Source organism: Entelurus aequoreus, linkage group LG09 (genome assembly GCF_033978785.1).
Source record: "Entelurus aequoreus isolate RoL-2023_Sb linkage group LG09, RoL_Eaeq_v1.1, whole genome shotgun sequence".
Classification (NCBI taxonomy): domain Eukaryota; kingdom Metazoa; phylum Chordata; class Actinopteri; order Syngnathiformes; family Syngnathidae; genus Entelurus; species Entelurus aequoreus.
Genome location: NC_084739.1, coordinates 39,675,570 through 39,691,325, shown reverse-complemented (window position 1 = coordinate 39,691,325; position 15,756 = coordinate 39,675,570). Strand labels below are relative to the sequence as shown.

The following is a 15,756-nucleotide window of genomic DNA, read 5'->3' as shown; positions in this document are numbered from 1 at the left end:
ATTCCCCGTATAGACAGTGTGAATAAAGGAGTGTAAACTTTTATTTTGATCACTTAATTGCATGTTTTGTCGCCCTGGCCCATGATTACTTCAAAACTGATATGATTAACGTTATGACCAAAAAATAAATATTTCCGGACTTTCCTGCTCTTCCATTTCCTCGTCAGTAGACACCATAGCCTGTGTTTCCTCATGCTCTTTCAGCATTCCCTCAAACATCTTGAGGAGTACATCAGTAGAAGAGGACGCAAAAATAAAACACCAGTGGCTTACCTTCTTTTTCTCTTGTTTTTGATCACCGGGTCTGCATTTCGTTCTCAATTTTTTCCGCAGAATTGTTTTACATCCAATCTTTGTCCAAAATCTTTCTTCTTTCAAGTCAGAATCATTAGAATGATCGCTGCAAATTACACTCATCTCGCCTGGTCCGTCCCATTTTGCGCGAGTCAATTTGACTGGAGAGTTCCATACTGCCTTCGTTTTCCCATCATTTTGAAATGTATGCAAGTTGACTATTTCTTTAGGTGTATTGCTACAACCTGCAACAATACATCTGGCAGACATATTTGATCATTCCTTCAAAGTCTGTGTGAAAATATCATGATTTGGAATGAAGATATTACCAAAACACAAATATGAAATTGCTTCCAGTCTTCTGTAGGTGACGTCAGTGGCTGATAAAGGCCTGCCGACATTTTGGAGCTAAAAGTGGGCGTTCCAAAAAGTGCTGAAACTCGTTCGAAAACAAGCCTCAACAAGATTCATTACTGTGTCTATTTTGTGGAGAATTTTGCTTGTCGACATCATATCAGAACTATCCAAAACTATGCAATATGTGTCCATGTTGACAGCATTTGAAGTGCCCTTCAATATCTTAAACACTCTTCCTTGAAATATCTCACACTTACGTTGTTGTTTTTACAGATGAAGAAGCTGAAATTATGTCTGAACCTGATTATGTAGGTTGGGCTGGGTGGATACAGCATCTCCATTTATTTCTTCGGACTCACTTTTATCAAACAATAAGTATAATGCATGTTGTCCGCAGGATAATGACATGTATGACAATCCACTGCAAGAGTATGATGTAAAATATGAGCCGCCTCCAAGCCAGAAATCCATTACCAGAAGTTCTTCATCATCCCTTCTGATGGGAGAGTATATTGGTCAGTATTGTCATATCTACTCAAACATAAACTGTTGTTTCCTATCATGCATCGCCAGAAATGACATTCAAGAAGACTTTGAGACCTTTGGGTGCCTGTGTCGATTCATCAAAATGTGCACAATAATCCTTCTATAACTTTGATATTGTTTTTAATCAAAGTAAAATTGAGTGCTTTGTGTTTTTTAATCGAAACACTGTCAAACCATCACCACAGGGTCTCTAGAGAGGTGCAGTATGCAAATGCTGACTGTCCATTTCTCCTTTCCAGACAGCTGGCGTAATGGACCAAAACTGAAACTCAGAAATGCCTTCAAACAGAAGCAAGAATTCCGACAACTGACACCTGCACAAACCCTTGCGGACAATAATGAAGTGCCTTCAAGATAAAAACTCCCTAGCGATACTTGCAATCGAGTGTGTACAGCAATTAATTGTTGCCTGTGTTGTCTGTTTTGCCACACAGGAGAACTACATCAGTCCTGATGGCAAAAACGATGATGACAACTATGTGGATCCTGCAGACAACCCCCCAGCTCGTAAGATACATGTCAGAAAAGGACGTACAGGATCAACCTCAAACATTTGATCCTTTTTCTATATCTCTGTCCATAGATTCTAAGATGTCTGATGCAAACAGGTGCCACTCCATGGTACATGCAACTTTACCAACGTGTCAACACAGTCCAGGTAGGTGAAAATATTGATTTAATTATTTATTTGTTGATTTTTCAATATAACTTTATTGATCCCTTGAGCATGACATTTTATTATAACTCAATCATTGATTATGTCAGCATACTGTAGACATGTTACACCAATACATAAGCAGCAAGCATTAGTCTAGCAGTTGTATTAGTACAATGTATCAGTGGTGGGCGGTCCGTGCCAGCAAGGCCTTCTCTGCTGGCCTAAACAGTACTATAAGCACTGACCCACATTTACCGGTACAACTTAAATTCTATTATTTGTGACACGGAACTGTATCAGTCTTTCTACACTACTTCCAGTATGTAAAAACTATTTTTGAATCAGTACTGCTGGCCCAATGTCACTTAAATTATATTAGCAGAGGGGCTGTTTCTTTAACCAATCAGATTTCAGCTTCTACAAGGAATTTGTAGCAATGTCATTGTAATCTGCCTCGGGTCTCCAGAATTTTTTTTCCTGTTTCTCTAACCAAACAGATTTCAGATTCGCCTCGCAGGGCCTGCTAGCAGGCGTACGGTGCGAACGTCAGCATTTTTGCACCCTCTGATTGGTTGATCAGAGCAAAACTGTTTGACGAGCCAAACTTGATAAACTGAATAGTCTGTAGAGAAGTCTCCACTGTATGACCAGGTACCAGATGCACAGCCTGCTACTGCTAGTAGCAGTAGTAGTAGTACAAGTGGTATTTTAAACATAAAAAAACATTTATTCTAGTAAACACTACTCTCAAATCTTTTTTTTTTTTTTTTTTTTTTTTTTTTATAATGTCCTGCCCAGCTTCTCGGGCAAATCATATAGTAGATGTAGATGCCCATATCGGCTGTTCAGATTTACTTTACAAAAGAGAAGTGTAGGATACTTCTCTTGTTGCCTTACTTGTATTTTGACTTTATTAAATGTATTTATATTATCATTTGGTGCAGCCGGGCCGGAGCAGGAGGGGATAGAAAGAGAGAAAAAGGAAGACAGAGGGGGGAATTGTGGGGACAAGAGGGGGATTAGACAGAGAGACAAAAACAACAACAGCAAACACAACAACAACAACAACAACAACAACAACAGAGCAACATCAGCAAATACGACATGTACAAATATGATGGTAAAAGTAATAGCAAATAAGCAGTTAGCGAAAATTTTAAAAAAAAATACAGAAATGACAATGAGCATTATTGCACTAAAAATGGAGCAATATGAATACCAATAGAAATAGTGCTATTGATAATAAACAATACCAGTACTTTACCTTTATTATCAACAATACAATTGTTCAAATGCAACAATACATATACGTAATGATAACTTGAGATACGAAAGAATGCAGAAAAATGTAGGGGAAGAAAGAGAAGCAACCTACATTAACCTAGTAGATTGTTATAGTAACAATAGGTTAAGCTTTGTCTGTGTGCCATGTGTTATACCCAGTTTACCCTAGGGCAACAACGTTATATATGTTTGATGAAACGTGATTATGTGCATGAGTGTATGTGTGCATATGTACTTGTATATGTACAGTATGTGTATGTGTGCTTGTACAGTGAATGTACTACTCTCAAATCTAACAATACACTGACTTACAACTATTACATATTTTTCAGATTTTTATGAAGTTCCAGAACAAGAGGTAAACGTTTCAATGTCACAGTGACAGCAATTAGCTGATGGTCTTAAAATGACATATTTTGTTTTTCTGTCCTCTTTTCAGAATAGCATGTTGGTTCTCCCAGTAGACAGGTAAACCTGATATTTCTTACAATATCATTATTTGGAGCTCATTCTGACTACTGTATGGGAATTCCCATACTGCAACTGCCTGCGGAGAAATATTGGCAATGACACTGAATTTAGAGTGTTTAGAAATACAATTAAATTAACATTCCATCAAATCTGTGCCATTGCTCATTTAAAGAAATTTACATTTCTGTCTTTCTTCAAATTTAAATTGGATAATACACATATTGAAATAATTCAAATGTGTACTGGCTCATCTCAGGCAACTTTATAGGGCTGGGTGGTACTTGGAATGTTGGTTAGCCTGTTCTGTAACCCTGTACACTGTTTGTTTGTCTAATCTTGAACGGGTTTGTGCTGAAAACATAGTTTCGTTGTACTTGTGCAATGACAATAAAGTCCTATCCTATCCTATCAATGAGATACCAAGTAAACATGGCCGATACTGATACTAACACCAATACTTTGACGTGATCGTAATCATTGAATACTATTGTGACTTTGCCTCTCGTTGATTATGACTATGATAACACAGGAGAAATGTTTTATTCAAATAAAAATGTTTTTTAACTAAATTAAACTATTCAACACAATGTATTAATATAAAAACAATCAAAATAATTCAGTTCAGTTACAGATAATTATTTGACAAAAAAATACAAGAGCAAATTGTTGGACGTATAACATAAGCATCGATACCATAACACTAATATCAATCTGATACCAATACCCACTCTGGTATCATTATTACTGATATTTACATTGACACAGCCACCTGTAATATTATGACGGAATGTAACAGGAGTGAATGTTAGCATAAAATTAAAACTTCATAAAATATAGTCAACATAGCATATATGCTAATAGCATGTTGACACTAAGGATATTATAGTAATTCAACCAAAAATGTATTTTAAATATCAAAAAACATTCAAAATAATTTAAGTAACAGGACTTTGCTGGTTGTTTTACCCCTCCTCGTCATAGTTGAAATATCATATATACAGAAAAATTAATGAGTGTACTTACTTTTGGCCTTCCCATGGCCGGCAGAGAATGGTAATGATGCAACTTCCTATAGAATAGACCTATGGAATAGTCCACATTTTTCAGAGGAGGTAATGTGTTAGGGTAACAGGACTGAGTGAAAACTCAGGGACCCAAATAGTGTCTAAATTCCAACTATTTTGCCAATTATTTTTAAGGAAATTAACGTGAAGTGTAGTCGGAATGAGAAGTAACACAAATATGTAAGTATTTGAATTATTATACAGTTATTATACAGAATTTCATGGGAATAGGGATGGAAATTGATGGGATTCTTCCAGAGCCGATTCTACTTTCAATTCTGCTTAACGATTCGGTTCTTTATTGGTTCTCCTATCAATTCTTATTTGGAAAAAAAGATAACAATATGATAGCTTAGCATCAAATTTGTTTAGTTTGGAGCTAACATGACCTAACAAAGCCTACAGTGAGAAAAAATATTCTGTAGAATTGAACAAAATAAAATTACACAAGAACGTAACATTTTGTAACATTTCTAAACTTTTAAGAATCTTTGTCATCTGCCTAGACAATACACCGTGCAATATACCGTGCAAAGATTTGTTTAGATTTACAAGGTGGAACTAATATGTTGACATGGGATATTTAATAATAATAATAATGGATTAGATTTATATAGCGCTTTTCTAGACACTCAAAGCGCTTCACAGAGAAGTGAGAACCCATCATTCATTTTTACAACTCATTCATTCATCATTCATTCTCCGGTGTGAGCGGCACCGGGGGCAAGGGTGAAGTGTCCTGCCCAAGGACACAACGGCAGCGATTTTTTTGGATGGTAAGAGGCGGGGAGCGAACCTGCAACCCTCAGGTTTCTGGCAAGGCCGCTCTACCCACTACGCCAAGCCGCCCCATGAAGGTACAATGTTGATGTTTAGTGCTTACAGCTGATGAAAACATTGAATTGAAATTCTCAGAAAATGTGGTTTGTTGTTTTTTAAAACTGTAAGCCATGATCATCAAAGTTGTATTACATTTCTCACTTTGCATACAATGTGTTAATATCACATATATTAGTTTCACATTTGAAGTTAATTGCTGACATGGATGGACTTTTACACGATATTGTCAATGTATGAGTCCCATGCACTTGTATAATATAATGACGAAAATGTGGTTGGAGGAAAACATGCAACTTTTCTCTGACTACAATTGAACATTCACCTACCGAAGGAGCATCTATGTGGCAAATTGTTATAAGCTTTTGAACACAAACTTAGTCACTGCTGGGTGACATTCGTCATTCCTCTTCCCTGCCAAGGTGAAAGCTAGCGGCAGACATGAACTGGAACCATTGCTGCCTCTAAACCGGTCAGAATATGTTTCCTCATGCTCATCTGAATGAGAAGGCATTCATTACAATTTAACAGGTAATAGCGCTAACATTATCGGCGGTATTAGTACCTGTTGTATTTACGTCTGACTGCTGATGCCTAGGATGAGATTGGCGTGGTTCAAAAACGCAACATTCATTGTAAGTTGTGTGTTCAAAAGTTTCAGCATATTGCTCGTATGTCCTCCTCTTGATGAAATAGCAACGTTGGAAATATCAAAAGTAGCACTGTTGTGGTATTTTTTAGTAAAATGTCGGCAAACTTCAGTGTTCTTTTTCCGCCCGGTAACACGCCGTGTTGCTGACGTCATTTTCACCTGGGAGAACCGTTAAGAGACCCGCTAGACAAAGTGGCAAAGAATTCTAAAGAACTGATACACTGGGAACCCGTTCTGAACAAGAACTGGTTTTCAATTCCCATCCCTACGTGGGAAAGAATAATGTTAGGTAAGTAGGGGACGGTCAACAACTATTTTTTCCCCCCTTTTTCAAGATACTTAAATACATATTTTAAATTGAATGTATATGTAATTTCATTAATGTGCAGGATACATATATTTATAGAAAAAAAGTATTTTTTGGTAATTTTTTGTGCATAAATTTTAATTCAAACAGCATCAATGTTGTAATGACCCACATACACATTCACTATTCTAATATTTTTCAGAGTAACAATGAAGACATCACCCTCTACAGTAAGTGTTAAGAAATAAGCAAGCCTTATTCAAATAAATGTGCTAAAGACTGAATTTTTCAATGATCTTGCAGGAGCAGCAGGCCACACTTGACACGGAATATGAAGTGTGTGACCAGAACGACAGTGGGTATCATGTCTTTTGTGTTCTTTAGTTTTTTATATGTAATTGTAGTGAGACATTTACACAGTATAGTGTACACATGTAATCGTAGTGAAACATACAGTATACTGTAAATATGCAATTGTAGTGAGATATACAGTATAGCAGGGGTGCTCACACTTTTTCTGCAAGCGAGCCACTTTTCAATTGATCAAGTCGCGGAGATCTACCTCATTCATATATATAATTTATATTTACTTATGTATTAAATATGTTTTTGTTAACAAGTTAAAGGTGTTTAATGATAATGCAAGCATGTTTAACAGATATAGTTAATATTGTTAATAAATTAAAGGTGTTTAATGATAATACAAGAATGTTTAATACATATAGTTAGTATTGTTAACAATTTAAAGGTGTTTAAAGATAATACAAGCATGTTTAACACATATAGTTAATATTGTTAACAAGTTAAAGGTGTTTAAAGATAATACAAGCATGTTTAACACATATAGTTAATATTGTTAATAAATTAAAGGTGTTTAATGATAATACAATAATGTTTAATATATATAGTTAATATTGTTAACAAGTTAAAGGTGTTTAAAGATAATGCAAGCATGTTTAACACATATAGTTAATATTGTTAACAAGTTAAAGGTGTTTAATGATAATACAAACATGTTTAACACATATAGTTAATATTGTTAATAAGTTAAAGGTGTTTAAAGATAATACAAGCATGTTTAATACATATAGTTAATATTGTTAACAAGTTAAATGTGTTTAAAGATAATACAAGCATATTTAACACATATAGTTAATATTGTTAACAAGTTAAAGGTGTTTAAAGATAATGCAAGCATGTTTAACACATATAGATTCCTTTCTTTCATGAAGACAAGAATATAAGTTGGTGTATTACCTGATTCTGATGACTTGCATTGATAAGAATCAGACTGTGGTGCTGATAACGTCCGCATTTTCAAATGGAGGAGAAAAAAAGTCCTCTTTTCTGTCCAATACCACATGAAAGTGATTAGTTTTTGGCATCGTATTTGTCCAGCTTCCGTACTCCTCTGTATACACTTTAGAAGAAATACATTGGTGGCAAACTCCGTAGCTTGCTAGTTTGTGCACGCCAGCTTTCTGTGACTCTTATTTTGTTAGCGAAGGCAGGATGAAGCAGAGCTTTTATTGTGCAACTGTGCAGTCGGTTTTTGGAGTTTTGACGACAGGTACGGCGCCAGAGTCTGTTGAAATAAAAAGTGTTTCTCGCCTTCCTGTCTGTAATTTTTTCTTAATAATGAGCTGGCAGCAGCCAGGGTCATCTCAGAAGACCCTCGGGTGCCGTGAATATCAATCATGTGACGAAAGTGACGTCATAGTGAAGATTTATGATCGCTCATTTTTAGGACTATTTTTTTAATGCCTGGCTGGCGATCGACTGACACACCCTCCGCGATCGACCGGTAGCTCGCGATCGACGTAATGAGCACCCCTGCAGTATAGTGTACACATGTAATTGTGGAAAAACATACACTATACTGTATACATGTAATTGTTTTAAGACATACATTATACTGTACACATCATCTAATTGTATAAAACAGAGTATACTGTACATATGCAATCGTAGTGAGATATAGAGTATACAGTACACATGTAATTATAGTGAGACATACAGTATAGTGCAGGGGTTCTTAACCCTTTGGAATCCGGGGCCCAACTTTTCCACCACCCACTTAAATATTGACACTGAATTAGTAATCTTACCCTTGATTTTAACCGTATTCAATGTTCATATCCAACCTACTTACAGTTTACAACCTTGTCAAATGATATGAAGGCATGTGTTAATCACAAAGATGATTATTTATTGATGACATAAACCTTGGGATTAGGTCAGGCTGATTAGAAAATAAGTACTTACCAAATATACTGCATAACAAAGAACTCATAAATAACCGAGGAAAAATAAATGTACCTACCATTTTGTAGTTCCAAAATAAATAGGCTAAATCCATGAATAATAATGATAAATATTTTCTTACATAAACTGTCATTAAAGTTTAAGTACGAATAAAAATACAGCTTTACGACCTTTGTCATAATTTTTGCGCTGGACAAACTTCCCGATGACTTTGGCGCCAGACTTCTTCGGTTTGTTTGATGTTGTCATTGCTGCCACAAGTGGTAGAAAAGTGTATTTCAACTAAGAACTGCTGCGGGCCATACGAAGAACCACAGCTGCGAAACAGATATTTGTTGGCGGCACTCTAGGGGGCGCTCGCGGCTCGTAAGTGTTAAGACACACTGGTCTCGTGTACAAACGTAATTATAGTGAGACATACAGTATACTGTACATATGCAATTGTAGTGAGAATAACAGTACACATGCAATTGTAGTCAGGTTTATTTTCATACAAAAGGCGCACCGGATTATAAGGCGCATATTATGATTTTTTTCTAAATTTAAAACATTATCTGTGTCGAAGTAGTGTCAAAAGATGGAGACAACTGTTTAAATGACACTCATCCGTGGCTCAATGCGTGTCCCGTGAAAAATCGTCCGACCAGAACCCTCTAATAACTATAGTTCCGTGGGTGAATTATGTAAACCCACTACAGTTTCTAGCGCTTTGATAGCTAGTCTACTGACAGATATAAGTAAGAACTTTACGCTACTTTAAATTAGAAATGGCAACAGCGGAAGATGAATGTCACATAAGAAGGTAGAGAAAAAAAAGAAGCTTTTGACTACGGCGTCGGCACGGACTACAATTGCAGACACACGCACATTTTCAGGACTTATGCAGATCCCAAAAACACATCAGCAGGTACCAGAAGGTAAGAAAAGTTGGTTTTGCATAATATTGCGAAACAAAACGCCAGGTAATATGTCTGCTAATAGGTGCCATTTTGCGGTCCTTATACACGCACCATAATTATACTCGTATGTTTAATGCGCCGACAATCCATCAAGCGGTGCGGCTTCATACCTTACTGAAGCATACTTGCCAACCTTGAGACCTCCGATTTCGGGAGGTGGGGGTGGCGGTGGGGGGTCTGGTCGGGGGTGGGGGTCGTGGTTGGGGGCAGGGGCGTGGTTAAGAGGGGAGGAGTATATTTACAGCTAGAATTCACCAAGTCGAGTATTTCATATATATATATATATATATATATATATATATATATATATATATATATATATATATATATATATATATATGAAATACTTGACTTTCAGTTAATTCTAGCTATATATATATATATATCCATCCATCCATCCATCTTCTTCCGCTTATCCGAGGTCGGGTCGCGGGGGCAGCAGCTTAAGCAGGGAAGCCCAGACTTCCCTCTCCCCAGCCACTTCGTCTAGCTCCTCCCGGGGGATCCCGAGGCGTTCCCAGGCCAGCCGGGAGACATAGTCTTCCCAACGTGTCCTGGGTCTTCCCCGTGGCCTCCTACCGGTCGGACGTGCCCTAAACACCTCCCTAGGGAGGCGATCGGGTGGCATCCTGACCAGATGTCCGAACCACCTCATCTGGCTCCTCTCGATGTGGAGGAGCAGCGGCTTTACTTTGAGCTCCCCCCGAATGGCAGAGCTTCTCACCCTATCTCTAAGGGAGAGCCCCGCCACCCGGCGGAGGAAACTCATTTCGGCCGCTTGTACCCGTGATCTTGTCCTTTCGGTCATAACCCAAAGCTCATGACCATAGACCGTAGATCGACCGGTAAATTGAGAGCTTTGCCTTCCGGCTCAGCTCCTTCTTCACCACAACGGATCGATACAGCGTCCGCATTACTAGAGAACCCGCACAGATCCGCCTGTCGATCTCACGATCCACTCTTCCCTCACTCGTGAACAAGAATCCGAGGTACTTGAACTCCTCCACTTGGGGCAGGGTCTCCTCCGCAACCCGGAGATGGCACTCCACCCTTTTCCGGGCGAGAACCATGGATTCGGACTTGGAGGTGCTGATTCTCATCCCAGTCACTTCACACTCAGCTGCGAACCAATCCAGCGAGAGCTGAAGATCCTGGCCAGATGAAGCCATCAGGACCACATCATCTGCAAAAAGCAGAGACCTAATCCTGCAGCCACCAAACCAGATCCCCTCAACGCCTTGACTGCGCCTAGAAATTCTGTCCATAAAAGTTATGAACAGAATCGGTGACAAAGGGCAGCCTCGGCGGAGTCCAACCCTCACTGGAAACGTGTCCGACTTACTGCCGGCAATGCGGACCAAACTCTGGCACTGATCATACAGGGAGCGGACCGCCACAATCAGACAGTCCGATACCCCATACTCTCTGAGCACTCCCCACAGGACTTCCCGAGGGACACGGTCAAATGCCTTCTCCAAGTCCACAAAACACATGTAGACTGGTTGGGCAAACTCCCATGCACCCTCAAGGACCCTGCCGAGAGTATAGAGCTGGTCCACAGTTCCACGACCAGGACGAAAACCACACTGTTCCTCCTGAATCCGAGGTTCGACTATCCGGCGTAGCCTCCTCTCCAGCACACCTGAATAGACCTTACCGGGAAGGCTGAGGAGTGTGATCCCACGATAGTTAGAACACACCCTCCGGTTCCTCTTCTTAAAGAGAGGAACCACCACCCCGGTCTGCCAATCCAGAGGTACCGCCCCCGATGTCCACGCGATGCTGCAGAGTCTTGTCAACCAAGACAGCCCCACAGCATCCAGAGCCTTAAGGAACTCCGGGCGGATCTCATCCACCCCCGGGGCCTTGCCACCGAGGAGCTTTTTAACTACCTCAGCAACCTCAGCCCCAGAAATAGGAGAGCCCACCACAGATTCCCCAGGCACTGCTTCCTCATAGGAAGACGTGTTGGTGGGATTGAGGAGGTCTTCGAAGTATTCCCTCCACCGATCCACAACATCCGCAGTCGAGGTCAGCAGAACACCATCCTCACCGTACACGGTGTTGATAGTGCACTGCTTCCCCTTCCTGAGGCGGCGGATGGTGGTCCAGAATCGCTTCGAAGCCGTCCGGAAGTCAATTTCCATGGCTTCCCCGAACTCCTCCCATGTCCGAGTTTTTGCCTCTGCGACCGCCGAAGCCGCACACCGCTTGGCCTGTCGGTACCTGTGCGCTGCCTCAGGAGTCCTATGAGCCGAAAGAACCCGATAGGACTCCTTCAGCTTGACGGCATCCCTCACCACCGGTGTCCACCAACGGGTTCTAGGATTACCGCCACGACAGGCACCAACTACTTTGCGGCCACAGCTCCAATCAGCCGCCTCGACAATAGAGGTGTGGAACATGGTCCATTCGGACTCAATGTCCAGCACCTCCCTCGTGACATGTTCAAAGTTCTTCCGGAGGTGGGAATTGAAACTCTCTCTGACAGGAGACTCTGCCAGACGTTCCCAGCAAACCCTCACAATGCGTTTGGGCCTGCCAGGTCTGTCCGGCATCCTCCCCCACCATCGCAGCCAACTCACCACCAGGTGGTGATCGGTAGAAAGCTCCGCCCCTCTCTTCAGCCGAGTGTCCAAAACATGAAGCTGCAAATCCGACGACACAACTACAAAGTCGATCATGGAACTGCGGCCTAGGGTGTCCTGGTGCCAAGTGCACATATGGACACCCTTATGTTTGAACATGGTGTTCGTTATGGACAATCTGTGACGGGCACAAAAGTCCAATAACAAAACACCGCTCGGGTTCAGATCCGGGCAGCCATTCTTCCCAATCACGCCTCTCCAGGTTTCACTGTCGCTACCAACATGAGCGTTGAAGTCCCCCAGTAGAACGAGTCTCAAGTACTCCCTCGAGTGAATCCAAAAAGGGTGGGTACTCTGAGCTGCACAGTCAGGACCCGTTCCCCCACCCAAAGGCGGAGGGAAGCTACCCTCTCGTCCACCGGGTTGAACTCCAACATGCAGGCTCTGAGCCGGGGGGAAAAAAGAATTGCCACCCCAGCCCGTCGCCTCTCACTGCCGGCAACGCCAGAGTAGAAGAGAGTCCAGCCCCTCTCGAGAGAACTGGTTCCAGAGCCCTTGCTGTGCGTCGAAGTGAGTCTGACTATGTCTAGTCGGAACTTCTCCACCTCGCGCACTAACTCAGGCTCCTTCCCCCCCAGCGAGGTGACGTTCCACGTCCCAAGAGCTAGCTTCTGTAGCCGAGGATCGGACCGCCAAGTGCCCTGCCTTCGGCTGCCGCCCAGCTCACATCGTACCCGACCTCTATGACCCCTGCTATGGGTGGTGAGCCTATTGGAGGGGGAACCCACGTTGCCTCTTCGGGCTGTGCCCGGCCGGGCCCCATGGGGACAGGCCCGGTCACCAGGCGCTCGCCATCGTGCCCCACCTCCGGGCCTGGCTCCAGAGGGGGGCCCCGGTGACCCGCGTCCGGGCGAGGGAAATCTGGGTCCATAGTTTTTATTTCTCATTGAGGTCTTCGAGCTGCTGTTCGTCTGATCCCTCACCTAGGACCAGTTTGTCTTGGGAGACCCTACCAGGGGGCATAAAGCCCCCGGACAACATAGCTCCTAGGATCATTGGGACATGCAAACTCCTCTACCACGGTAAGGTGGCAGCTCAGAGAGGATATATATACAGGTATATGTATATATATATATATATATATATATATATATATATATATATATATATATATATATATATATATATATATATATATATATATATAAATAAAAGAAATACTTGAATTTCAGTGTTCATTTATTTACACATATACACACATATAACACTCATCTACTCATTGTTGTACTTGAAAGTGCAATGCTTTGCAGCCAGAAGCACAGCCTTTAAAAGAGCATAAGTGTGGGCAGCATCTGTGAAATTTATTTTGCTGGAAAGGAGTGAGTTAAGGGTTGAATTGTCCATCCTCGTTCTATTCTCTGTCACTATTTTTAAAAGTAGAAATAACACTAACTTCACTGTGTAACATAGTTTTTTTTTAAATCATGTGTTACTAAATTAATTATTAGTTTAATTAAAATCAAAACTCCGAACATCATCCTTTATGCTTTCATGCTATTTACATACAGATACATATGCTGTTAAATGTAAATTTAGCACATTTAAGCGATCAACTACAAGTTAGCGCAACAGTCTGACGTCACCTGGTATGCCCATTGGCGCCACCTTGTGGTGCAGATAGCACACGACACTTCAGAGTTCACGGGGAGGTCCTGTACTGCTGAAAGCCATCCAGCCGTACATGTTATAACGTGATTGGGCAGGCACGCTGTTTATATAGTGGGAAAGCGGACGTGAAAACAGGCTGTCCTCACTCAGGTCCGCTGGAGGGGGCGTACTCCAGCTCCGCCTGAAAATCGGTAGATTTTCAGGAGAAAATTTGTCCTGGGAGGTTTTCGGGAGGGGCGCTGAATTTCGGGAGTCTCCCGGAAAATCCGGGAGGGTTGGCAAGTATGTACTGAAGTCGTATTAAAAACAATTTGACAGATTTTTGAGCACCGTGTGTAATGTTCTGTATTCTCAATGGAACATTTAAGGTTTTGGTGTTGTTTACTGGTGTCATCTTGCAGTTTACACGTATCTCTTATGTATGATTGCCATCTACTGCTCACACTTACCATTACACCATGTACCAAATAAAATTGCTTCAAGGTCGGTAAACACAACCAGAGTTATGCCGTACATTAGGTTATAAGGCGCACTGTCGATTTTTGAGAAAATGAAAGGATTTAGGTGCGCCTTATGGCCTGAGAAAAAAGGTACACATGTAATGTAGTGAGACACACAGTATGGTGTACACATGTAATTGTAGTGAGACATACAGTTTAGTGTACACCTGTAATTGTGGCGAGACATAGTGTACACATGTAATTGTAGTGAGATATACAGTATAGCAGGGGTGGACAATTAATTTTTACCGGGGGCCGCATGAGCAACCCGAGCACTGCTGGAGGGCCACATCGACAATATTTCAATTAAATTTTGCTCTATATTATTTTTGATATATACCGTAAGATAAATAATAATAATAATAATAATAATAATAATTAATAATAATAGTAATACTTCAACATAGTGTGTGTAACAGCATTCCATGACTAATATAAATAAATTAACATTAATAATAAATGACAGTAAAATAAGCACACGTATGACTGAGGAGTCATAGTGTAACTTTGTGTGGTGTTTGAGTTGTCCGACTTTTTGTGTGGCCATAAACGCACCAGTGGTTTAGGGGTATGCGTGTTAGTGACAGATGACAAGTTGGTTTTGGCCTGGTTTGTACGGCAGAAAAGGACTACTTTTTCGAGATAGTAGTGTTTTACTCATGTTTTTGGTGTGGTTATGTCCGAATATAAACAGTTTTGCTCAATAGTGATCGATATAATTCCTGTCCTCGAAGCATCTCGATAGACGTTACAATAATTGAACGGTATTCAATTGAACGGTGTTGACGAACACCGTTAGGGCCGCTTGTTGTCACTGTCACTCAAAGTTGCATTGCAAAATTGCATAGAATAAATGTGTTTATTTTGTTTAGAATTCAGATGGGATTTGATTTGGTGCGCGGCATATATTTTGAGCAGTGCGCAATTGCGCAGGCACGCACCTTAGAGGGAACGTTGCTTTGCAGTCCATGTCTTGTTGGAAACACGCCATTCTTCATCAACTTTTCTCTTTTCAGCGTCTTGGGTGTAAACCGTGCATCACTTGTCGCTGCATGTGCACCTTCACTCGCAGGTTACACACGGACACACGCCCATAAATAATACTTTTCAAAATAAAAGCAGCACAGTTGTATTGCGCGCACGACATAGATGTTTTTTCAACTTTATTTTGTAATTAGTGATTGCAGCTGTTCACATTCACTCACAATCACGCACACGCATACGTCCACACGGAAGTAATACAAATAACGATTTTCAAAACAAAAGCAGCACCGTTGTATTGCACACTCGACATAGATACTTTTTT

General features: G+C 40.9%; 1 protein-coding gene across 4 annotated transcripts in view; it reads left to right on the top strand.

Moving 5' to 3' along the window:
- blnk (B cell linker) overlaps positions 1–15,756 on the top strand; it is an 82,141-nt gene that overhangs the window by 43,523 nt on the left and 22,862 nt on the right. For all 4 annotated transcript variants that reach the window (XM_062058756.1, XM_062058755.1, XM_062058754.1 and 1 more), the window contains 9 exons: positions 925–959; positions 1,049–1,166; positions 1,437–1,540; positions 1,632–1,704; positions 1,781–1,855; positions 3,472–3,497; positions 3,579–3,607; positions 6,673–6,700; positions 6,774–6,825. In XM_062058756.1, the coding sequence (XP_061914740.1) occupies positions 925–959; positions 1,049–1,166; positions 1,437–1,540; positions 1,632–1,704; positions 1,781–1,855; positions 3,472–3,497; positions 3,579–3,607; positions 6,673–6,700; positions 6,774–6,825 (540 nt within the window). The remainder of the gene's footprint in view (positions 1–924; positions 960–1,048; positions 1,167–1,436; positions 1,541–1,631; positions 1,705–1,780; positions 1,856–3,471; positions 3,498–3,578; positions 3,608–6,672; positions 6,701–6,773; positions 6,826–15,756) is intronic.